The sequence below is a fragment of the Anomalospiza imberbis genome, chromosome 4 (assembly GCF_031753505.1).
Source record: "Anomalospiza imberbis isolate Cuckoo-Finch-1a 21T00152 chromosome 4, ASM3175350v1, whole genome shotgun sequence".
In the NCBI taxonomy this organism is placed as follows: Eukaryota; Metazoa; Chordata; class Aves; order Passeriformes; family Viduidae; genus Anomalospiza; species Anomalospiza imberbis.
The window spans coordinates 70,729,788-70,754,592 of NC_089684.1; the positions used below are offsets into that span (position 1 = coordinate 70,729,788).

At 45.4% G+C, this 24,805-nt stretch overlaps 2 protein-coding genes across 9 annotated transcripts in view; both read right to left on the minus strand.

Moving 5' to 3' along the window:
* DDRGK1 (DDRGK domain containing 1) overlaps positions 1 to 24,805 on the minus strand; it is a 224,203-nt gene that overhangs the window by 171,828 nt on the left and 27,570 nt on the right. The gene's annotated exons all lie outside the window — the stretch shown is intronic.
* The window catches only part of SLC4A11 (solute carrier family 4 member 11), a 136,549-nt gene that overhangs the window by 36,658 nt on the left and 75,086 nt on the right, over positions 1 to 24,805 (minus strand). For 7 of the 8 annotated variants that reach the window (XM_068189040.1, XM_068189043.1, XM_068189041.1 and 4 more), the window contains exons 4-9: positions 21,237 to 21,283; positions 15,481 to 15,712; positions 14,817 to 14,879; positions 14,190 to 14,271; positions 5,061 to 5,184; positions 1,592 to 1,798 (exon numbers count right to left, since the gene is read on the minus strand). In XM_068189040.1, coding sequence (XP_068045141.1) covers positions 1,592 to 1,798; positions 5,061 to 5,184; positions 14,190 to 14,271; positions 14,817 to 14,879; positions 15,481 to 15,712; positions 21,237 to 21,283 — 755 coding nt within the window. The remainder of the gene's footprint in view (positions 1 to 1,591; positions 1,799 to 5,060; positions 5,185 to 14,189; positions 14,272 to 14,816; positions 14,880 to 15,480; positions 15,713 to 21,236; positions 21,284 to 24,805) is intronic. The other variant, XM_068189039.1, reaches the window with a different exon arrangement.

Here is a 24,805-nt window from a genome sequence, read left to right on the forward strand (position 1 = left end):
TTCCTGAGAGCTCACTTGTCATAGTCCAGGGGCTCCAGTGAGGGTGTTTATTTCTCCGGGGGTGGCTGACAGGTTGAAATTACACTCCTGTTCTCACATGGGTTTGTGCTCATATTAAATGCTTCCTCTCCACAAGGGAGGAGATGCTGGAGATGGCTCTCAGGAGCTGAGGAATCCAGCCTAGGAGCTCAAATCCACCTCACTTCTCCAGGCAAACCTTGGCTTGCCAGGAAATCTCCTTTTGCAGCTCTTTGTGCTGGCAGGGCAATGTGGGGATACAAAGGCAGCATCTCCCAAGAGCTCAAGGATAAAATGGTTTTAAAAAAACACAGCAAATCCAGGCCCACAACTTTCAATGCCAAAAGCAAGAGCTGAAGGAAGAAGTGTCACCCTTTAGAGCACTGGCTTGGAGAAATCAGGATTCTGCCTGGCCAAGGCTGCTTTTCCAACCAGGCCAGCAGGAATCACCAGTCTCAGGGCCAAAATCTACAAGCTCAGTGTCGCATCCAGCCCTCCTCACCAAACCACAGAGCAAAAAACCCTCTGGAGACATTTTTTTTTGCTATTTCTAGCAAAACACAGAATCAGACACTTTAACTGCTCTAACAAAAACCCATTTTAAAGGCCAGGTGTAGAGGGTTAAACCTACTTTAGGTAAATCACTACTCCAAATATCCCTGCCTTGCACGACCTGGGTTTAAAGAGGGTTTCAGGACTTGTTCTGCAAAGTTAGGAGCAGATATGGGGTCTAGCAAAGTTCAAAGCACTACCTATAAGCAAGGGGATTCCACAGGAAAAACATGAGCTTTGCTCATTTCCAGATGTGCAGATCAAACCCCTTAAATCTACTCCAGGGGGGAAAAGAAAGTGATAAGTGAAGCAGCTCCTGCACTGCAAGCAACCCAAAGCTTTGGGGTTATTTGTAATGCAGAGACAGCAGCAGCATGCTGGAGATGGCACAGTTTGTTTTCCAGGTATGCTGTCTGCTTAAAGAATGGATTTCTGAACGGAAAAACAAAGCAATGACCAACACACAGGAAATTCCAGAAAAGAAAGCTGAGTTACAGCATTTCCCTCGAACTTTAAAGTACAAAGCAAGTAATGTTTTACAGAGCTACAGATCAAACAGGCAGAATTCAGGCCAAATACTGACAGGCAACTTTTAAGTGAAATTACTGTGTAGAGATGGCCAAGAAGCCTTTTGGCTGCAGGAAAGACAAGCAGCAGCTTCTTTCAGAGCCTTCTGATTTTAAGGATTAAGTACCTTGGGCTGACAAGGAGCAGGGATCCATTAATCCCACCCTTGACTAAGCATCTGGAATCAAAGTCCTGTAACCATTTCAACCCCCAAGTGCTCTGCACCCCTTCAGCACCTGCCTCTTTCAAGCGGCTTTTTGGAGATTTACAGCAGAATCTGAGGAAGGTGGATGTGCACACTGCAGAACTTTGGGGAAGCCTTGGTGTTGGGAGCTTGCTGGGAATGCTGCTGCATGCACTGGCCTCAGGTGTTCACCTCCTCAGCCCAAATCTCCTTGGATGGATGGATGGATTTGGACACCAGGGCATGGCAGAGGTGCTGGCCAAGCCTTACCTTGAGTTGTTTGTTACCGTGTGACTTGTGCCCATCTTTCATTCCTGAGGGTCTCTGATTGGCCACCGTCAGCAAGTGGCGTTGGTGCACCAAGGCCTCCTTGAACTCCTCCTCAGTTTTGGTTTCCAGAAGCTTCTGCCGGAAGGTTATGTCTGAAAACATTGTGGCAAAGGTCCTGCCCACCTCTGTGGCCGTTTTGGTGCTTTTCTAAGCAGGGAAAAAAAAAAAAAGACAGAAAAAGTGCTTGAAAACCATTTAATTTCATTTCTGAAAGGTAAATCCCGTAATTCATCCCTCTGAAGAGGAACCTGCCCGGCTCCCAGGAACCTAGAAGACACCTGAGGGAGGAGGGCACATGTGGAAGCTGTTGCAGATGAACACACATCCACAGCAGAATCCTCTGGAGGCACCAACACAGGTCCTGAAGCCCTGATTGATCTTTACTTGATCAACTTCCCAGAAACCAACACAAAGCTGAATCATGCTGAGTGTGCATTTAATCCCTGGTTTCCCTTCAAGACAAGACAAAAATCTTTGCTACTTAACAGCACCTCAGCATTGCTGCTCCTGGGGTGGAAGGGTGCTGCAGTCAAGGTTTCTGCAGGTACTGATGTCTTAGCTGAAAGACTGAGATTATTGTGCTCATCTGATTACTATTTTCTGGGCATTAAAACTCAATTCACTTGGCCACTCTGGGGCAATTCTGGCTGCACAAGTAGAGATTGAGAGCTCTCAGCTCAAGTAACCACTGGCACAGAGGAAAGGATGGGAAAAAAAAGCTGGGAACACACATGGAGCTCTTGTCTGTCTTCACTAAATGTGTGGAAGGGACAGGAGTCTTGCAGACGTGAAAAAAGTGTTTATTTTCATTAATATTTCTGTGAGACACAGGCCTGATCTGTGGGGGTCCAGCTTCCAACAGAATCCAAGCTGCTTTCCTACTGCAGGAAATTAAATGCAAAGGGAAGAGTGAAGGAGGCTGAGGTCCCTACCCCTGCAGAAACCCACCAAATCCAAGCTCTCCAAGTGACCTGCTCACTTGCTCCTACTGTGGCCAGGACAGGTAAGATACTTGCCAAGACTAAATTACACAGAACCACAGCTCATTAAAAGCTCCTTCTGGTGCCAAGTTTTAATCCACCCACCTCTTCTACACTCCACACTCAGCATGCAGCAGCTATCAGAGACACCCAAACATTCCCCAGCCCTGGAGAATCTCCAAGCTCCTCACTCTGCTGTGAAAAGAAGAGTGAGCATCTGTGATTGATCCCAATTGCTTCTCATGATTCACAACTGAACAGATGAACAATTTCTCCATGGACACAACCAAATAATTCAGTGTGGGTGACGCAGAAGCGCAGGCGTGGGTGGCACTGAGCTGGTCCCAGAGTCATTGCTAACACTGTCCTTCCTCCACCACTCACATCACCCTCCTCTCTGCCATTTGCTCAGAAAAATTGTGGCTGCCCCATCTTCCATTTGCTCCAAAAAACTGTGGCTGCCCCATCCCTGAAGTGTTCAAGGCCAGGTTGGATGGGGCTTGGAGCAACCTGGGACAGTGGGAGGCGTCCTAGAACATGGCAGAGGTTGGAATGAGATTGTCTTAAATGTCCCTTCCAACCCAAACCATTCTGGGATTCCATCACCAAGAATGTCCCTTCAAACACTCACTAGGGCACATTCATTTTAAGTTTCTAGGGAGATGTTTGGATTTAAGTGAAGGATTTTGCCTGGGACTTGCTTTTAGAGTCTGTGAACCAGCCTGGATTTGCCATCACAGAAGAGGATCCACCTTTCACCTCTAAGCAGCAACAATCCTTGGGCTGGATGCTGCAGGGATTGCTTCAACATTCCCAATGCTCTTCCCATTTTTCCTTTACCAAGGAGATGAACAGTTTAGAGAGCATAGATAATTGCAGGAAAACTCTTTTTTTTCTTCCTTCTTCCATATTAGCAAGGCCAAGAATCTGGATTCCCAGCATAACAAATGCCCATTTTGTGGACTTTCCTCCCCCTCCGCTGGATGTGTTGCTGTCAGCAGGTTAATTATTTTAACTGCTGCACCAGAAATGCGCACTTGGGGCTGGCTCCACCAACCCATTTAAAATAAAAAAGCACATTGGCAAGTGCAAGGTCTGTTGGCCTCCACTCCCTTCCCTTAATTTGATGCTGACCACTGGAATTGCACACTCTCGGGATCCGAGCGGATGCGGAGCCGTTCGCCGGGTGCTTTGCACGTAGCTGGCCCGAGATAACAATGAGGGGGAGATCCATGGAACTGCATACAGCTCCAGGTGTTCTCCCTCCTGCTTTGCACAAGGAACATCAATATGTTTTCAGCCTGTTGGCTTCGAGGTCGATGCCAAAAGCATCAAGTGGCTCGGTTGGGAAAGACCTGCCAGAAATCCTGGGAAAGAAGGAAACACCAGTATTCCCATTTAAACATGGGTGGTGGTGAAGGGGGGAGGAGACAGGCCAGAGCAGCAGGTTCCAAGGTCACACAGATAGCATTGAAGAGCAGGAAATTGAATCAGGACATATCCTGTCCCAGGAAAGGTCCCCAACCTCTCCAGCACCTCTCAGGAGCACAGACCCAGCAGCCCCAAGGTGTAAACAGCCAGCTGGAGTGTGAAAAGGTCTTGAGCCTTGAACCATTCAGCCATCAGCTGGAAGAACCACCTTGGTCAAGCCAGTGCTTTCTAGGAAGACAGGATGGTGATCCCCAATTAACCTTGAGGCACCCCATGATATCAGAGTCAGACTTGGATCATCCTTGTGGGTCCCTTCCAACTCAGGATATTTTGATTACAGTAAAAGTGTTCTGTGCCCTTCTTGTCTACACTAAAGAACCAGAACCTGAGCAAGCTTTAACCTTGCTGTTTCAGGTGCTAAAAGCTCTGAAAGGTCCAAAGAGCCTCAGGGACAGGCTGACCTTAAAAGCACTGCAGCTTCCAGAAAGTCTCACCCTCACTGCAACAGAGCTCAAAAAAGAATCATCTTCCTCTTGGCTACATCACCTCCAGCTGCTGCAGCTGGAGGGAAAATGTCAGCCCCATCAGGGAAGTTTGCTGGGAAGCAACCCAGACCTTTGCCCTGGGGCAGCAGCTGTAGGCTCACAAGGGCCTTTCAAAAGCTTGGCTTTAGCAAGGAGCTGCACTTCTTACTTCTAAAAATAGCAGCTCCAGCTGGAGAGGGGAATCCATGGAGTGTTTAGGGCATCCCAGGTGTGTATGGGGACTACAGAGTGTTCTCCTCCCCACCAGGATACAGGCCATGAGACAAGCACACAGCCCACTAATCCACCCCTCACCAACAGGATAAATCATCTAGACAGCTGCTGAAAAGATCTCAGGCCTTTTCACATCCCCTTGTGTTTTAAAAACAACATTTATTAACCCTTGGAGGAGCCCAAGGAAAAGAAAACTCAGGAGAACCCCCTGAAGTTGTGGAGCAAGAAGACAAAACTCACCATCTTGGGAGGAGCCAGGACCAGTATGACAAATCTGACTTCACAGGAGTTCTCACCCCAGTTCTGAGGCCTCTCCAGGCGGCTGATGCAAACGTGACGTCGCTGAAGGGACTTTATAGTGCAACTGTTGGGGAAAATGGGATTGTTAGACTGGGCCCCACAACACCAGGCATGATCTCCTCTGGTGCACAAGGCATACAAACACATTTCACCTTTGAGAAACACATGATGTTGTTGGTTGAAGACTTCTGAAGTCTTAAACTTTTAGTTACTATTAGCCCAATTCTCCCTTTTGTGCAATTTGACATCCATGTCTTTATGGGAAATACCTTTCAAGATTTCAAGGTGTAATCTGCCTTTTCCTCCAGCTGCTTTTTTAACAGACAAGAAAACAAATGACAGAGAGCACAAGACACAAAGTACTTACAGAGCTATAGAAGCTTCTACACACACAGAAAAAAACCCTCTTATTAAAAAACACCTGCATTATTGGAAAGCAGATTACACTTCATTTCACCTGCTCTCCCAAGGTGCCTCTGGAAACACTAAGGCAAAATGCCAAGCCAATATACTCCCACTTCTGCCTCAGGCAGACCTCTCTGTTGTAATGGCTTTCCCCATTTGCTCCCAGCTGTTGTTTTCCCCTTTCTGGCTCCCAAGTGTTAAAGAAACCAGGCTGACCTCTCTGCTCAAGACCCACAGGGAGGGGATTAGTGCTTGGAGGGAAATCCTTGGCTGTAATCCAGGGGATGGGATGGATGCTTGACTACCAGAACCAAGACTAGCAAAAAAAGTTGTGTGGAATAAACACAGGGATCATCTCCAGAGGTTGTGAAAGACCACACCTGTCTCCACCCTGGGATATTTAACCAGAGCTGGGACCTGCTTAGCTGCCACTTTTCCTGCTGGGAAACTTTGGGGCTTGCTGCAAGGGCAGCAGGGCAGTGGCAGCCTGGCATGCAGCTCTCCTGTTCCCTTTGAAGCCACCAACCACTTCCCAACCCTTCTGTAAACCACTGGTGAAAAATGCACACACAGTTTGCCTACAGACACCTGGAAGAGGTATGGAAGTGTTTTCCTGCCTCAGAGTTATTTACCCCTCCTTTCACCTGGTTCAAAGTTATTTCAGCTGCTTGCTCTCTTTTGTTCATCTAACAAGCACCTATCACAGTCCTCCAACAGGAGGATCTATTTCTCTAATTTCTCTTCCATAATCCCATCATATTTCTTTCCTTTTAAGATGTATTCTCATGCCCATGCACCCTGAGGGCTGTTCCATTAATAAGATCTTTGGCTGGAGATATCCTAGTCTGGACCATGTTGTATTTTCTATCAAGTTCTTCACTATTTGCATTTTTAAAAAAATTAAAAATCACACCATTAAGTATTTTCTTACTCAGTTTGACTTCCTGATCTCAGACTGGAAGCAGCCTGCTTCTGCAAATTAATCTCATAGAGACACTTGTCTGAGAGCAACCAAACAGCTTAATTAGAACAATACAGGGCATGAGAAAGATGACACTGTTTCATTTATTTCCTAACTTCCCTTCACCACAGCCACTTGTTCTTTTTGTACTTGAATCAGCTTTGGAAGAGAGAGAGATCAAGGCAGGTCCTAAGGTGAGGAATAAATATCTTTTGAAGTAATTGAAAATAGAGTGCAAGCTACACTTGTTTTCACAACCAAAGCCAAGCCCCTGGTTGCAATCCAGCTGTGGCTGGACAGCAGACAACTCTCCTTGTGTTACAGCTCAACAAGCCAGAGGGGACATGAACTCCGGGCTTTGGACCAACTGGAGAACCTTCAAGTGGCCCAACACCTTCAGTTCTCTCACCTTCCCCCACCTGGCCACCAGCAGTAACTGATTACTGCACCATTAGCATTAATTCTGAGCTCAGTTCTCAGCACTTGCATACCTCAGCTGCTGAGCTTGATGCCTTGTGAGGGCTGACCTAAAACAGAGGCTGGACAGAGCTAAAGCATAAAGTAGGGATTTATTAGAAGGCCTCAGCAGATCTAGCTTGGGCAGCACAAGAGCCCAGCCAGGGCTGCACCCAAGGTGAACTAAAATGGTCACAAAATGCACGACCGCTCACGGGGGCTCACATTTATAAGTTCTGGCTCATTTGCACATTGGAGTTCATTGTCCCATTCCAGCTCCAGCCCATGCAGTCCCATCCTTCTTGTTTTTCTCTCTTCAGCCCACATTGTTTGTGCTCTTGGGCCTGAGATTTGGATCATTTGTCCTTGGTCCCCAGCTGGAGAAGGAATTGTTTTGTCTCCCTACTCTGTGCAGAGAGCTCACCATTCCCTAATATGAAGCCCAGACCCACACCCTAAAGCAGCACAGAATCTGAAAAATAGAAAAGCTCAAACCTGAGGCATCAAGCTCATCGTTTAATCTGTTTTGAAAAGGAAGGTTTGCTGGGTATTTTGGACATAATTTCTATCCCAGACATGGCAGAAGCAGGTATCAGCACCTGTGGCTCACGGAGCTGTACCAACACTCCCCAGACACCTTTCCTTCTCTACCATGTGCACCAGGCAGGACCTGATCAAGCAAGTAACTACTGAAGTAAAAAGCAATTTGGAAAGCCTATTATAAAGTGCAATAATAAAGCAAGCCACATATTCTGGAGTTTTCTTTCTCCCTGGAGTGACAGGGTTATGTTTCAGCTCCATGAATTGTCTCCAGGGCTGTTTTTTCCAGAGACAGGAGTCCTGCCAGCAGTGCCACAATCCCACTTCAGCTCAAGAGCTTCTTGGGTACAGAGGGGAAAACTGGACTGTAAAAAACTGAGCTTTGCTATTGGGTCTCTCTCATACACAAGATCATTTTCATGGTAGCCACCAAAAATCTGTGTTTCTCTTAGTCAGGAGTTCACTGTTTCCTTAAGCTGAGGGACTGGGCAAGAAGAGGATCCCACAGCACTGAAAGATTTCACACAGAGCACATTTACAAGACACCAAGAAATTCATTCTCATTATCAACCCTTTTTATCTGGAATAATTTTATCCAGAGTGCTGGAGTTTGAGGTTTCTCACACTTCTGAGAGTCTCCTCCAGCTCCTCTGTAAAGAACTCCAATGGACACTGACACATGGATCTAAATCCCAATATCACACCAGTAAAATTGAGATTTTCCAACACCTAGGTCAATGTACAAATAATTTAGATCAATAACACCATTACAAATCAGGCTGGAGTTGATTTAGTGAGGACAAACCTGATTAAAACCAGATTTAAACAGGTGCCACAGAGAAGATGGGATGTTCCTGAGCCTGGCTGCATGGAGGGGAGGAACAGTGCAGAATGCAGCCTCATCTCAGTCTGCTCTCCCTCTGTTATATTCATTTATTTGGGGAAAAAAATTATGTTTCAATACTTCCAATGCAAGGCCAAGTCACTCCTGCCCACTCATCATTCAGCAGCTCAAGCTTTTCTTCAAATTTAAGCTATTATTTAGCTGACTCAAATCCTATTCCCTGATGTAGCACTTACAGCTCCCACTTTTGTTTTAATTCCAGAATCCAGATACAAATACAATACAAACCAAAACTGCACTCCCAACTAGAACTGTGCAAATATTTGTAAAAGACATAAAAAAAAAAGTTCCTGTGTTCACATGGAGAAATCCCAAGTCAAGCAAGACCGCAGGTAAAAGTCAGCACAGCTCAGGCCAAGAAGAAAGTCACATTCAAAATGAAACAACTTTTTTTTTAAGCAGCACTTAAACAAATTCCCACTAAGAAAAAACTAGCTGGAGGGTAAATAGCCCCAAAAAACTGAGAACTAGCAAGACATTTTCAGCTGACTCTAAATCAAGTCTGGTTTGGTCAAAGCCTCCAAGTTCCTTTTTGGTTTGAGTTGAGCTACATTTGATTCTCCCTTGGTTTGGCCAGAAAGCTGAAAAATCTATTTTCACCCAGTATTAGTCACCCCAGGAAATGCTGGACTATGATTTAATGAGATGCCAGGTTGTGTTCTCAGCAGTTTTATCTTGATCCCCCAATAATTGAGCTTGTAAAAAGGGCATTTAAATTATAGCACAAATTCTGCTTCCCTGTGCTCCTCTCTGCCTCTGATGGTGCTGAGGGTGGCACTGGGATGGTGAGAACTGGCAGTGCTCCACCAAAATCCCAGATCCACCGAGTCCCATATGCCCCAGGTCTGCCCCACACCCAAGATGATATCAGAGTAATAACACATTGCTCAATCAAATCATAAAAAGGGTCACATTATGGAGACCTAAGAGAAACAGAAACCCTCTTTTAAAAGGGCAAGAAAGGAAATTAATTCAGAAACAAATTATCCCTTGCAGTATGAAAAAGTGCCCAGCAGAGGTAATCAGCCAGCCAGCCTTTTCCTGTCCCCACACAGAACAACAATGACACTTCTTGTTCCCAACCACTGCCAATAAATCTTCCTTTGCTGAGCAGCTCCAGGCACCAGCTTTGAGAAACCAGGATCTGCAAGTGAGGAACGAAGCTGTGGCCAGGCCAAGCAGCTCACCCACAGCTTGGCACAGGCTGGTCTCAGCCACAAAACCCCCACTCCAGGCTGGAAGTCCTCTTGGCCTGGGAAATGCACCTTGCTGAGCTCCAGGAAGACTCATCCTCTCCAGGGAGAAGGATTTCCTCCAGGTCAGTGTGTATTGAGAATCCTTTTCCATCACACAGCACCTGGAGGAGCTCTCCAGCACCACCTGGGATGGCCCAGCATGAGGGAGAGCCCCTTAAAAGAAAATTAATTGGTTCTCTGAATTCAAAGAACACTTGCCAGATGTTGGCTGTGGCACTTGGGCCGTGGTTTAGAGGTGAACACGGTGGTGCTGCACTAATGGCTGGACTTTTCCAACCTTCATGATTCTATAAGGAGATATCTCATCCCTGTACAGGTACTGCAGGTAGCAAAACAAGCCATCTTTCTTCTTCAGGACCCAAATTCCTAATGCAGAGGTTGAATTTGAGGTTTTCTTTTCATGAAACAACACCTACAAAAGCTTCAGCTCTCTAGCATAATCTGGGAAAACCCAAAAAGGGTGGAGAGGCCCTTAAAAAAATCATATGGTTCTCTGAGCCCAAAGAACACTTGAGAGATGATGGTTGTAAATTCTAAAGAGGCTCTTGCTTACAAGGCTCCAAATCTTGTAATCATTCCTCTAAATGAAAATATTTTCTTTAAGCAGTCCAACTGTTTTAATTTCCCATTTTGCCCTTTAAAAGAATAATCTGAGGAAGAAAGAGCAACTGAAGCATCTCTATTTGCAATCTATTCAACATCTGAATCAGAGACAACGTGACTTTTCTAGAAACCCACAGACCTCTGGGTCTTGAAAAATCCTTAAGCACACGAAATGGACTTGCATTACTTCTGTTCAGAGAGACACCAGTCACATCTTTCACAATAATACATTAAATTTGGCATCTTCCTCCTCAAATTTTGATTACCTCAACAGCAGTCTGGCTGGTAATCCAGTATCACCCCACAGTACCTATTTTTGAGAGGCTACCTGAGTTTTTCTGAGTTAAACTCCTCCACAGGAGTCACTGCCATGACAGGCTACATCAAAGGCAGAAATTCTATAGCAACACAGAGCACACAAACCACTGAACCACTCTTTGCTTGCAGAGAGGCTTTCCCCCCCTCTGCTCTGCCTGCTAAAACAGCTTTAGGAAATCAGTTTAATGCCCAATCCATGTGCCTTAGCAATCCAGCCAGAAGAAATGGCTCTACAACTACTCCATCCAGACTATGGAGCAGCTTGATTTCATGTTTTTCTAAGGATTCAGCCCTGGAAATCAGCAGTTCTATCAATCTGCTGGCCTGGAAGCTGGGATGCCTGGGGGGTTCTATCAGCTCAGGGATATTTCTTCCATAACCCACTGAGCTGATGTTTCTCCTAGCAGGACATGAGGGAGAAAAATCCACCAGCACTCAGTTAAGCAGTTTTAAAATCATATATCCTTCACTCCAAGAGGAAAAAAATTAAAAATCAGGCATGTTCATCTTCACTTGTCAGGCAGTTAAAGAAGGAGTGGGGTGTGATAGAACTTGGCTTGTGACAGAGTCACATCTTCACAAGATAAGGAGGGGTTTCTTGGCCTTTTTGAGGCACAAAATTGCAACACCAAAGCCAGCAGCTCCCACTGGAGCTTCTTGCCCATTTTTCCCAGTACAGACATGGAAAGCATCCAGTTTACCCCTCTGTGCTGGGATCATGGCAGGTCTGGGTGCTTCAGGGGGAGCTCCAAGCACCCTCCTGGCAGCACCTCTGCCTGCTTCAGTCATTCCATGCTGCAGGTCCTACCAGCAGCTGAGCTTCCTCACTTAAACAACTGAGGAAAACAGTCCAGCACTTCCCACTCTGAGACAGGACCATCCCTCATCCCAGGTTCTCCAAAGAAACAACCAGCAGCAGCTTCCCAGGGAAGCAGCAGGAGATCTTTGGGCCAGTTTGTGTCTTCCTGTTCTGGCAAATGCTGGGATAGGAGGAAAAAAAGAGTTTTGTCCACGGTTTCAAAGGTATGAGATCTTGTCCTGGGCTGATGAAGCTCATCTATAACTCTCAAGATTTGCCTTCTAGTTAGGAAATGACCATGTACACAAGCAGAAACCTTCATTCTTCCAGAGCTGGACCCTGCTGGACACTGGGGCATGAAAAGCTTTGATAAACTCAGCTCTCATTTTAACAGAAGAATCCCAAGTTTTCTATAAGCTGATGTATTCTGGTGTGGCCTCAGCAAGTTTAGGTTTTGGTCATTCCTGACAAAACCACCCCTAAAGCCTGCAGTGAATCAGAATTCAGTTGTTTCTCTGGACTTCACTGGAACATTGAAATCTTGAGATCTTCAGTTCCTCAAGGGTTTGTTCTGCCCTGTGGGTGAAGCACAGATCCATATGGGATGTCTGACCTTGCTGAAACCATCAGGAAAGCACCAAATCCAACAGAAGCAGAACAATTATTTCAACCCCAGGTTTTCCCCACTGCTCTTCTCACAAAGGATAAATCAGATAGGAAATAAGAGCCTTCTTTCCAGCACAAGGGAGAGGGAAACACATTTTTGTCTCCATTAGGAATGTTCTTCTGCAGCCAAGCTCTGCACAATTTGGTGAATATCCTACAAAATTCCTTCCCTTCTCACCCCAAACTAATTTCAGCTGTTAATACTTCCTCTCATCATCTATGCAGAAGCAACACCACCAAAACCTTATCTCTGAACTGTTCTTCCTCATTAATATTATCTTATTATATCAATTCAATCTCATCCACCAGGAATTAAAAGTTGGTTAAGGTGCACCAACCCAGCAATGCTAATTTAAAATTTAGCAAAGAGTATAGAGCAAATGCAAGGATAAAGAAGAGCAGATATCTTAAAGGTTCTTCCCACTCATATGGAAAATTTTTTCATCAACAAATTCCTTTTACTTCAGAGCTTTGGAAGCTGTTTTGCAATCTGACTTCAAGAAAAATGTAAGATCTAAAAATATGGTTCACAATCTGTTGCACAATAACTCCAGCAGAAATACAGTGCAATAATTAGATAATTATAGTTAATAACTCATCATTGCTTTCCCACCACTTTCTTCTCCCTCTTCAGAGCAACAAAAGGAAGAAACAAGGAAAGTTTTACACAAGACACCTTCAGGCTGTGAGCTTATTTTTTAAATCATCTCTTGTCATGGAAGCCAGGATTACTCACATGGATGCATTTAAAGCTCTGGCTCACTTTCCTAACAGGCTGAACCCACCCTTTTCAGTCTCATGTATGTAATCACAGCATTTGTATCCTGACTTTTAAAATGTTTTGGTTATTAAGGCAACACTCCCCCAAACCCTCCACAGAGCTGTCTCACCCCACAGGAGAAATTTCCATCCTCTGCATCAGCAGCAACTTACTGCTGTTACCCTTCCTATGGCATCCAAAGAGGAGAAGACTGCTCAAAAGTCCTCTTGGTTGACACCATTTTACTTTAGAAATTCATTTTCTTCTTCGTAGTCCTGCTCTGTACATGCCAGGTGTAAAAAGGTAGCACACAAAGCACAAAATATCATCCAGCTCTCTTCTCTCTCAGGACACAGCCCTGATACGCCATCACTTCTTTTTCACGTGGAGATCACATCCTTCTCTTGCATAAGAGATTCAAAACAAAGGGGAGATTTTTCCTTATTTGTTGATGGTATTGTCTCCTTTTTGATTTTTTTAAAATCCTCTATTTCTCTCCATTTTCCCCAGCCATAAGCAGAGGGCAGGAGAAGAAATGCAAGCAGAAGGAAAATTATTGTGACAGTTGTCTCAGCAAACTGGCTGTGAAGGCTAAAATATGTGCATGCCTTTAGGCACCTATCCCAGCCATTTCTCTGGGAATTGCCATATTTCTTGACAAGTGGACTTTAAGACTGCACAGGAATAAAGCAACAGAGTCAAAAAGGCACTGCTTTGGTTGGCTCAGGGACTCAGGTTCTGGCTTTCCTTGTGAAGGGACAGCCTGGCTCACCCCACAGGCCTGACTTGGAGACAGAACTTCAAACCCCAGTTCTGGTCAAGTGCAAGCAGGGGTGAAGCCACCACATCTCATAAATCCCAGGTGACAGAATTCTTAAGGGCCTGCTCCTCCAATGTTTAACAGTGCTGACAATTAATCAGCGTCCAAATTAATTGTCAGACAAAGTAATCAGTGTCTAAATAGCGTGGAATGTCTGACTTCAATTTTCAGCTACAAAGTTTGGATGGTTCCATCAAAGGGACCTAAGAAATCTTTTGGTCCAGGCTCCCAGACTTTGGCAGGCAAAGCAGTCCATGAACTAGTTTGTTTGTCCCCTTGAGAAGTTCCTTTATTAGCATTTCTCACTAATTAGCATTTTCTGGCTCATTTTTTCAGCATTCTTAGCTTGTTAACGGCAGATTTCTATAACATCCAAGAGCTGAATGCCCCGGAGGGGCTGTGGTCACCTACTGCATGTGTTTGCAAAGAAAAGCAGCCCAGAGAGAGACAGATCCCACAGGACGGATGGAACAAGCACCACCATCTTAACCCAAAAGGGCACATTCTGAACTTCTGCTCCTCCCAGCAGCAGGAAAAGGTTTGGATGCCAGTGATTTTGCTCATCTAACCCAGGTACTTACATGATACAGAGCCAGGACTGCTGATACTGCACCCCCGTGACTGTGGCTGTGACCCCTTGAATTGTGTCTGATAAGAGGTGAACTGAGAAGAGAAGAGAGGGAAACATCACAGGCTGTCCTCATTTATTCTGCAGCTGTAAATAACAGTTCTTTCTAAATGGAAGCTGACTGCTAATCCCAAGCATTCCTATCTGCCCAGTGGACTGATGCAGGGGTGGGGGCTGACAGAGAGAGATGGAAACATTTGTCCTGCTGCTTTTGAACTGTGTCCTTAAACTATTCACAGCTTAGAAAGGCAGCTGCTTTCTCCTCCCAACATCATCCTACTGCAGAGCTGGGTTATTAGATTAGCATTATCCACCACACACACACACAGACAGGACTGGGAGGGGTGTCACCTTCCCAATCCCCTGCCCTCTCTCCCCCTCTTCCCAGCTACTGCTCTCACACTATTTTATGGCACTACTTACTTTTTGTTCTTTATTGGCAGAAAGCCTAAATTAAAGGGATTACAAATGCGAAGCTCTAAGACAGGTAGCAAGAAGTAACCAAAGCATGAACATGCTTACTACATGCTCAGGACTTGACATATCTGTTAAACAAATTCACTCAGGCTGTGACAGTTACATTTGAGGTGCGATGGACATGATTGTACATTCATTCCTGTTGACTCTGAAACATCAGGGGTGCCTACAGAGAAACAATGCTCAGTTAAGCTTCTTCACATCTTGGGCTAAAAGGCAGCGATTTTTAGACTACACTACAACATTTTTTTTGATAGCTTAAGGTGACACCAGGGCCAACAACCTTGGCTAGGGCTGCCCCAGTTGAGCTTCTGGAGGAAAATCAAGTGTCTCCAATCTCCTCCATTGGGCTGGGAATGACACAAAGGATCAACCCTCCCCAATTACTCATCCAAAGCAGGCAAAATTCCCCAGCCTGTGTGAATTCAGGTGGAGAATCACAAGGCAAAGGAGCCACTGCTGACAAGGACAAGCAAACCAAAAGGGTCCACACAGACAAGACACCCCAGTGCTGCTGACTCCTCACCCCAGAGAACACCACAATGGGTGATCTTAATGAAACAGGGGCAAGACTCCACCAAAACTCAAAAACCCTGGAGAAATGAGGCCCTTCAGTCTGAGTGACATGGAAAAAAAAAAATCAACCCATGGGGTCACATGCAACGTGCAAGCCTGGGGACCACACAGGGAGTGTCCAGCACCCCACCACGGCAAGGATGGCAAATAAACAGCAGCCCACCAGCTAAAGCAAACCAAGAGCTGATTACCGTTCCCTTCCCGTGGGGTCCCTGAATCTGTGAATAAAGTGTTCATGATCTTTTCGAAGTTGCAACTGGGCTCCATGTTCTCAGGATCCTCGGCGAAGTGTTTCAGCATCTCCCGGAGAACATCGTCCAAGGACGTGGCTGTTTCATCCAGGATGATGCTGGCTCTGGCCAAGAAGCCATCCAGGTCTCGCTGGGCTCTGACCTCCTCCTCAAAATTCTTTAATTTCAGGTACTGTGTTGAGAAAAGGTCAGAGCATGAGACAGCTGTACACAAAATCAGCAAAGCAGAATCTGGGTCCTTCACAAGCAGCTTTGCTGAGGTTACCACCCAACCAAAGATTCTACTGGCCATTCAGACCACAGGAGAAAAGGCATTTTATGAATTAATGCATTCAAGGTTTGCATTTTCAAGGCTTATCCTAACAGTGTGCCCACAGGTCCCATTTATATCCTGACACAGAAAGCAGAATTTTAAAAAAATGTTGTTCTGTGGTGGTTTTGGTTTTTTTTTTTTTAGCCTAGAATAAAGTAGGATAAGTTGGTCTAAAAGCAAAAATACTTAAGGTAGCATTTAAAATCTTCTTTAGGTTCAAGTAATTCAGGAAGTTTGAAAAAACATGGGACAGTTATTTGGACTTAAATTAACACTAAATGGACACTGAGCTCAGCAACATGAAAAATTACCAGTATGAATCTCAGTGCCAAGTCAACCCAGTTGTCCTCAAACTGGGAACCATCTGTCCCCAGTGCTCCCAGTTAGGGAGCCTGAAGTAGGAGGTGGGGAATGCCATCCAGCCCATCAACTTTTCTGGCATTTGCTAAATTTCTGTTCTTTCCACTTCCAAGGAAGTTTTCCTCCTTTGTAGATTTAGCTCTAAAGCATTAATGAATAAAAGACAGCAGAGCCTGAAACTATCCCAGCTCTCTGCTGGTTCCTTCTGCTGTCCCAGACTTACTGGCCTTGAGATGAAGAGACAGACCCAATGTGTTTGTTGTAACAGCTGGGACTCGGTTTCTTCATGCAGGTAAAGTTAATTCTTTATTCACACAACTCATTTTATACAGTTTTTACAGCCCTCATGTGCAACTTTAATTGGTTAATAGCTTTCTTGCTAATTACTCTATTGGTTAGTAAAAGGTATTTAACTTGTCTATCAAATCTCTCTATTCCTGAATTGTTTACATATTTTCTTCACTGATTCTTATGGGACTGATCTTATTGTTTATATAGGTACACTTGTTTTTAACTCTAGAAATAGACTGTTGTGTTAACAAACTCTCATTTTCAAGATGTTTTTGCATGAGAATTTGCAAAGTACTAGCTGCACTTAGAAGAAGTGATAGGCTAGCTATTAATTTAGCAGAGCAGGCCTCATTTTATGAGGCTTTTCTTTTATAATTTTTCTACCTGTCTGCGATATGTGTTCCAGAACCTCAACTCCTCTCTGTACCTGTCAGCTGGGAAGGTGATTAATTGAGTGATCAAACTACAAATGCCTCGTTCCCATTGCACAGTCCTTGGAAATCCACACACAAGCACTGGACAAGGAGGGCTGGCAGTCCTGGCCCTCTCCTTCAGCAGCCTGAGTGAGGAAATGGGAACTGAGCTGTTCTATGGATCTTCCTTCCCATGGGAAAGCTGCCAGGCTCAATTTGTGATGCTGAGAACCAGATTGTCAAGAGACATTGAAACCCTCAGTTCCCCTCAAGCTCAGGAAGAACCAAGCTCTGAATTGCTTTTACAAATCTGATCCCCCATGCCACATTCCCCCTCAGGTACAGGGCCATCCCAGTGCCTTACTCATGTGTCCTCTCCTTCCATGCACACTCTCTTACCTTTTCCATTTATAGACACAGGCAAAAAAAATGCTAACATCTTCCTAATTACTGTAATTATCACAGCAACTATCAAGTTGTCAGTACACATCCATTGCAATTAGCACTGTTTTACTTTGCATCAATCACTCTTTCCACAGCATCCTTGAGAGGGAGGATTCTCTGAAGCATTTCAGCTCCCACCCCCAAGGCTTTGGAACCATCTGCTCGTAGGAGAGGAGACAGTGACACAGCTACAACTCCACCTCAGAAGTGCAAGCAGTGAGTCTGTCTCAAACTGAGAGCAGATTAACACACACCCATAACAAGGGTTTTCAAAATAGCAAAGGTGGCTTTGTGTCACCAACTTCTGCACGAGAGAAGCAATCAGAAGGAGAACAGCAGAAGGAGAAAGATGGGAGATAGCAAAAAATTAATCAAAGGCATTCATGTGGGTTATCTGCCCAGATCACAGAATGGTTTGGGTTGAAGGGACCTTAAAGATAATCCAGTTCCAATGCCCTTCCACTAGGCCCGGTTGCTCAGAGCACTAACCAGCCTGGCCTTGGATACTTCCAGGGTGGGGCAGCCACAGCTTCTCTGGGCAAGCTGTGCCAGGGCCTCACCATCTTCATGATAAAGATTTTTTTCCTAATATCCAGTCTAAACCTACTCTCTTTCAGTCTGAAACCATTTCCCCTTGTCCTGTCACTCCAGACTATTTTAAGTTATCTCTTCCTATCTTTCTTGTAGCTCCCGTCAGGTGCTGGAAGGCCCCAGTTCATCTCAATCAACACTGATCCTGCACTGAGCTGTGCTTGACAGCACCAGCAGCAGCTCATTGCAAGGCAGGAGGATTCAGCTCCAGCTGAGCCACAGGCTTCAAGCAATGCCTTGGGAAAATAATTTCCATGCCTCACGGCTGTTGCATTTCCTTGCTGTTGGTCCTTTATAGGAAATAGGGAGAAGACTCATATTTATCACCCATTTATCATTATTATCAGTCCCAAGATTAGGGAAGGCATTATAGAGTCATGGAATGGTTTGGGCTCAAAGGGAAATCAAAGCTCATCCAGTTCCAACCCCTGCCATGGGCAGGGACACCTTCCACTAGCCCAGGTTGTTCCAAGGCCCATCCAGCCTGGCCTTGGACACTTCCAGGGATCCAGGGCAGCCACAGCTGCTCTGGGCACCATGTGCTGGGGCCTCACCACCCTCACAAGGGAGCATCTTTAACATCCAGTCTAAATCTACTCTCTGGGCTTAAAGAGGCTTTATGCACATTAAACATCACAAGGCAAGCAGCCACCATGAAAGGAGAGAAATCCATCACTCCCTGAGACACACCAAAATCAAATTACTGGAAGCACTGGCACAGCAAAGCCTCAGCAACAGCTCAGGCACAACTGTTCCAGCCAGGACCCCCGCTGGGTTCAGGGGAGATTAATGAATGCTCCCTCACTAATATTTTTAGCTGGATAGTCAAGTCACACCAGGAAACTTGATGCTGGAAACTCGATGCTGGAAACTGCTTAGGAAGAAACCCAAGTCAGCTACCCAAGAGCCATTTGAACAGCTCTGGGCATCCTTGATTGCAAAGCTCCATGTTGCACCGTGACAGGAACAGAAGCTGTTGTGCCAAAAAAGGGGAAAACACCGAAACAGCCTCCTCTGACTTCAGGCAGGCCAAAATCAGACATTCTAACTCGTTGACAAGGCTCAAAATGCAAGCTCTTTCCTGGCTGGCTGCTCGGAGACACCTTCACTTAGAGCCACCAGCAAATTTTTTGTGGTGTCCAAAAAAATCCCTTCCTCCTGAGCAGAGCTCTGCCTGATGGTCCTTTGGGCCGATTCCCTCAGAACCACTCTGTGATGGTGATTAAATGCTCAATCTGTGTGAAGAACCTTTATTCCTGCCCACCAAGTGCCCTGCTAGATAGCAAATTGCCTGAGACACAAACTGCCCTTCCAAAACCACAGGCAGAGACAGGGAAACCTCTCCAGACAAAGCTTCTCACTTCTCTGCTGGTGATTCCCCCTTCCCAGATACTTGGAGCTATCTCCTCCATGAGTCAAGTCCCAATTTCCTTAGCATTTGAAGCACAAAATTTCCACTCATCCTCCCCGGAGGGAAAAACTGGCAAAAGTGTCTTTTTCTCAAGCCCTGCTAAAGCTCTCTGGTATTTGTGGCTCCACAGCACACTAAAATGCTCAAGTATGAACTGTAGGCCAGAAAAAGCAAGAATCCTACAGCTCTGAAAAGGAAAAACAAAATAGAAGAGACATTTATGAGTTAGCAGTTTCCAACTATTTCTTATCAAAGGCAGATCCTGCATTTGGGTTTAGAATTTGCACTTTTAAGTGATTAAGTTCTCAGGTTACTTTCAGTCAAGTGTGTATGACTGAGAACCTTGGCACTAGGATTAGACAAGACAAATTAGGGATAAAGACATTTTCATTCCTGAGCATGGAATTTCTTATTTTAACTTTCCATTATTCTATACCAAACAATGTTTAATTTTTTTTTGGTGGTGTCTTTGTTTTGGGTAGCGTTTTCTTTGGTATTTATTTGCTTTTGGTTTTTTTGTTAACTTGGGGAAAAGGTTCCTAAAGGTATCACACATTTCTTCCAACTACTAATTCAGTCTTCTGAAATATCTTTTCAGGATTTGAGCTGTCTCAGAGTCCTAAAGCAAATCAGAATTAAAGAGCTCTCTGGGATTCCCTAAAAAGCCCCCAAAGCTTACAAGGCTACACAAACTAAAACCTCAAGTTACAACCTGGAACAAAGTCTGCAATCCAAGATCTCAGGCAGTGGCACAGCTGCCCAGGGCTGTGGTGGAGTCCCCATCCCTGGAGGGATTCAAAAGCCATGTGTGGCACTTGGGGACATGTCAGTGGTGGCCTTGGCAGTGCTGAGGGAATGGGTGGATTTGGTGACCTTAGAGGGTTTTTCCAATCTAAATGATTCTGTGATTTACCAGGATCAGTGATGCTACAAGTTCTCATGACAACAGCCACTCCTTCCAGCCCTCAGGCAAGAAGTCAAGACAACTTAATGCACCATGAGCCTCACAACCCTAAAGACAAAACTTGACTTGGTATAAATACAGAATCAGAGAAATAAAGAATGGGTTGGGTTGGAAGGGACTTCAAAGATCACCCAGTGCCACCGCCTGCCATGGGCAGGGACACCTCCCACTATCCCAGACTGCTCCAAACCCTGTCCAGCTGGCCTTGAACATTTCCAGGGATCCAGGGGCAGCCACAGCTTCTCTGGGCACCCCGTGCCAGGGCCTCACCACCCTTACAGGGAAATCATTAAAATACCAACCCAATTCCTCCCTGAGTACTTTCTGTGCCCTTCCATAGCTGAAGGTTTGGAATAACAAAGCCCATAGAGGTGTTTTTTTTTTTTTTGCACTTTCACCTTATCATTAGTGAGTTACAGTCTCAGGAGCAAGTGTAAACTAAGTGTGGGCTTCTAATCCTCCTCCTAGCCTGCTTGTTTCCAGGGATTTCACTCCTGCTGAACCTCATGAAGGACGACTGATTAGCTGGAATAAAGAGGGAACCAAATCTCAGCCATGTCTGCTGGGTGTCTCTGCTTCCAGCTCCAGAGGAGCTCAGCAGCCAGGACCTCTACAGCACACACTTGGATCCCTGTGGAGGCAGCTGCAGAAGAGAAAGTGATGAATTAACATGTCAAGCAATTGTCTGGGACAAAAAGCAGTGGAACAGTCAGGATTACAGAGAAATTGTTCTGAGAATGAGCAGCAGGCTTTTTAGGTTTAAAGAAAGGGGGAGGAATTCAAGAGAAGAAGCATTTAAATGCTTTTGCTTAGGCCAGTGACAAGCAGGCCCTCAGTGTCTTTCAAGATCCTTTTCTGTACTTCTAGATGATGAAAAAAACAAATTGGTCACACAGCACCTCTACTTACCTTCCTTGATGTGTGCAGTAACACGCAGCCAGCACCTTCACTTTCAGCTGGAAAGAAGGAAAAAAAGCCCACATCAGAAGAGTGTTACTATCAGAGGTACCTGACAGGCAGCAGGAGCTGAGCAGGAGGCTCAGGAGGTGGTGAAGCATCACTCTCTTGGCAGGGGATGATCTCTAGAGAAAAGCAGAGACTCAGTTTTTACAACATCTCCCATTTTGGAAGCGTGAACCAAGCACGCTGGGATTGGCATTATCTGATCACTAGGGGATTGTGTCTTGCAGCTTTTTTTGGCCTGGTTTTTGTAACTCTGATGTATTTTTACTCTTCCCTTCTCTCCCTCCCTCTCCACCTCCCCAAAAATCTAACTCCTAATCCTTGAAGTAATCATTTAATCCAATGCATCGTTGTTTGATAGATTGAGGCTACGATTTCATGAGTCACCCTCATTTGGAAACCCTCCTTGTCCTCGTTAAGAAGTCAACAATAAAAGCCAGGCACTTCCAAGAGATTGCAGGCAGTGACTCCAAGATGAGCACATTAATGTCCTGTCAACTCACCACGCTGCCTCCATAAATCTGAGGAGAAAGCAACACAGCTCTTGGGAAAGAAAACTGCTGTTTAGGGACTAGTAAATGTCATTGAATACACAGGATGGGGGAACCCGGGAAATTCCCACTTCAAACTTCCAAGTGCCAACAATAACATTTTCTTAGAGTAACTACGAAGCATTTTTTGGGTATCAGCTACAAAACAAAACAAAACCAAGCCGATTTGCCTAAAGCCCACTCCTTGCAGCCAAGGCAGCCTCTCTGTGGCATTATTTGCTCCACGGGTACTTTTTGTGCAGAGAATCACAGAATGGTTTGGGTTGGAAGGGACCTTAAAAACCATCGAGGTCACCTTCCACTTGACCAGACTGCTCCAAGCCCCATCCAACCTGGCCTTGAACACTTCCAGCCTGGCATCCTTCTCCTTAAGTTCTCCAAAAAAACCCCCAAAAGCCTGAGCTGCTACCAAAATGAAACACATGAACAGCTTTATTTCGAATGAGCGAAGCAGCAGCATGGAAAAAACCCACTAAAGACCAAAACTTTTCCAGAGGCCAAGCTGTGGAAAACTACAGAGATGTAACACGGAGTTACAGTTATTCAGATGAGGGTTTTGCTTCCTTTCCAGATCTCTACTTCCAAATCCTAACCTAGAAGAGCTGCTGCAACCCCATGACTTGGCCACGCACCTTCAAGCCAAGCCCTGTTACTCTCAAAAATATAAGCTGAGGGTGCAACTCACGTTAAAGCTCCAGAACTCTAGAAAAAAACTATTACTTTTTTATGCAGAAAGCTGCTTTAAACAAAATCATTGCTGATTGAACAGAAATTTGAGTTTTGCTCTCAATGGGGTTCAAAGGCTCCAACTCAAAGTGGGAGCAGAGCTGTAGAAACGAAGGAAAGGATTGACTTCATATCCCCCTAAACAAAATGAGGTGGTTCAGAGGCTTTGGTTACATCACCCAACTTCTCCCAAATTTCACTTGGATGCTGCACATGTGATTAAAAGCATCACTTAACCAGACAAGTCTGAGGCTGCAACAGCCCCAATTATTCCTGCTTTTGATGCGTCTTTTGGAAAATACAAGCTGTTTCATCTAAAAAGTGCAATTTATTATTAAAAAGCAAGCACCCAAATAAACCAGAAACATCAAGCATTTTCCCCAGGCTCTCACATCTGTAGTTCTCCAATGCTAACTTACCCAACTTCCAGCCTAATTACACATGCAGAAGTATGCGGGGAGATTTGGAAGTCCATAAATATTCATTGAGGAGAAAACATGTTTTGGTTTATCTGCTTTTGCAAGAAATAGTTCTGGAGAGACAAAAACCACCCACAATACTGAACAATAGCAGGCACATGCTGAAGAGAGAGCTGCAGCCTGTCCTCATGGATACATGGAAATGGCACAGAAATTCTCGTTGTGCTTTTATCAGGCAGCAACTCTTGGTTCCTCTTATCATTTTCAAGGTGCATCAATCTTTGCTGACAGCTCTCTCACATACCCAGCTGGAGGAGCACCAAGTGTTGCTTTATCAACACAAGCAAAAATATCTCATTGCATCTGTTGGAGCAGGATCTTTCAAACCTCTCAAAAAAGCTGTTCTGGGTACAGAAGTGGTGCTCTGGAAAGCCCAGAGCCTCATTCATCATTCATCCCAACAACACACGGCCCAGATTTAATTCAGGCAGGGAGATGGATGGATACAACCATCCCAATTCTGGGCTGGTATCTTAAATGTTCACTGGAGTGCTACAACATCACTCAGGGATAGCAGCAAATCCACTGAACATGACAAAGGGAAGGGAAAAATACACAGAGACTTCTCAAGTGCTCTTCTGCCGTGCTCACAATAAATATCCATTTATTTCCTGCCAGGCAATGTGGGATCAAACCCTGCAGGAGATTGCCCATGGCACATCTAAAGCTCAAGTCCAACCACCACCAGCCTGCCAGTCATTTTCTCCTCTTCCACAGCATCATCCCTGCCTCCCTCCAGCCAAGGAGGGGGTGAAAAGAGTCAACATCCTTGGCCCTTGCACCTCCACAGAGGAGCCCTTCATGGAGACGACATGGATACAGAAAACCCTGGATTCACCCTACGAGAAACTCCCCATCAATCTCCTCAGCCAAGTCTTACTACCAAGAGCAGCAACTTGAAAACCTCAGTAATTTGAGATTTCACACCTGAATGTCACAATTAAGCACAATGAAACTCTACGAGGAGGTTGGGACCACGTGAAATTTTCATGTCTATTTTTGTGGCCCTCCTTGCCGGACAGAGCAGGCAGCAAAAGCCTATTTTAGGCAAGCGAGCAAGCAAGGGGCATTATTGTGTGTCCTCACACACAGCTGAGGGAGAGCTGCCAGGGGTGGCTGAGCTTATCTGTTGGGCTCTGCTCCAGGTCCTGCCCAGGGGAAAAGCCAAAAAGTCAGCAACGCATCCCCGACATCCCCTGGCAGGCACATCAAGGAGCCATGCGCATCCCGAATTTCTGGGATGTGTGCACGCAGGCACGGAGCGTTACTGGGAACGCCACGAGCGACTCCCAGGGAGCTCAGCTCTGACAACGCCGAGGAATTGTCACCATCAGAGCTTGTGGCACACTCAGGGCCCTGTCTCTCCTTTTTATTTCCCACCATTCTCCAAACAGGCCCCATCCAACTTCAACATGAACGAGGAGATTTAATGCTTGGAAGTTTATTTGCTCTAATAATATCCCTGAGAGCAAGCCAGAGAAACAAAATCCCCTCCTTGCTTCCCCTCCACCCCCTGCTTAGGTAACATCTGCCATGCAAGCCTGAAAACAAACCCCTGAAAGTCAAATACCAAAGTTTTCACCTTTTGTCTTAAGATATCTCCTTTCACCCAGGATCCCTTTCCATCCCTTTCCTCATCCAGGTCCCCAGTGCTGCCCTTAACACCTGAGAAAATCCAAAAGCCTTTGGAGCAAAGGCACCACTGGATGCCTGCAGCACCTTAAGACAGTATTTTATTTTGAGATAAAGGGAGTGGAAA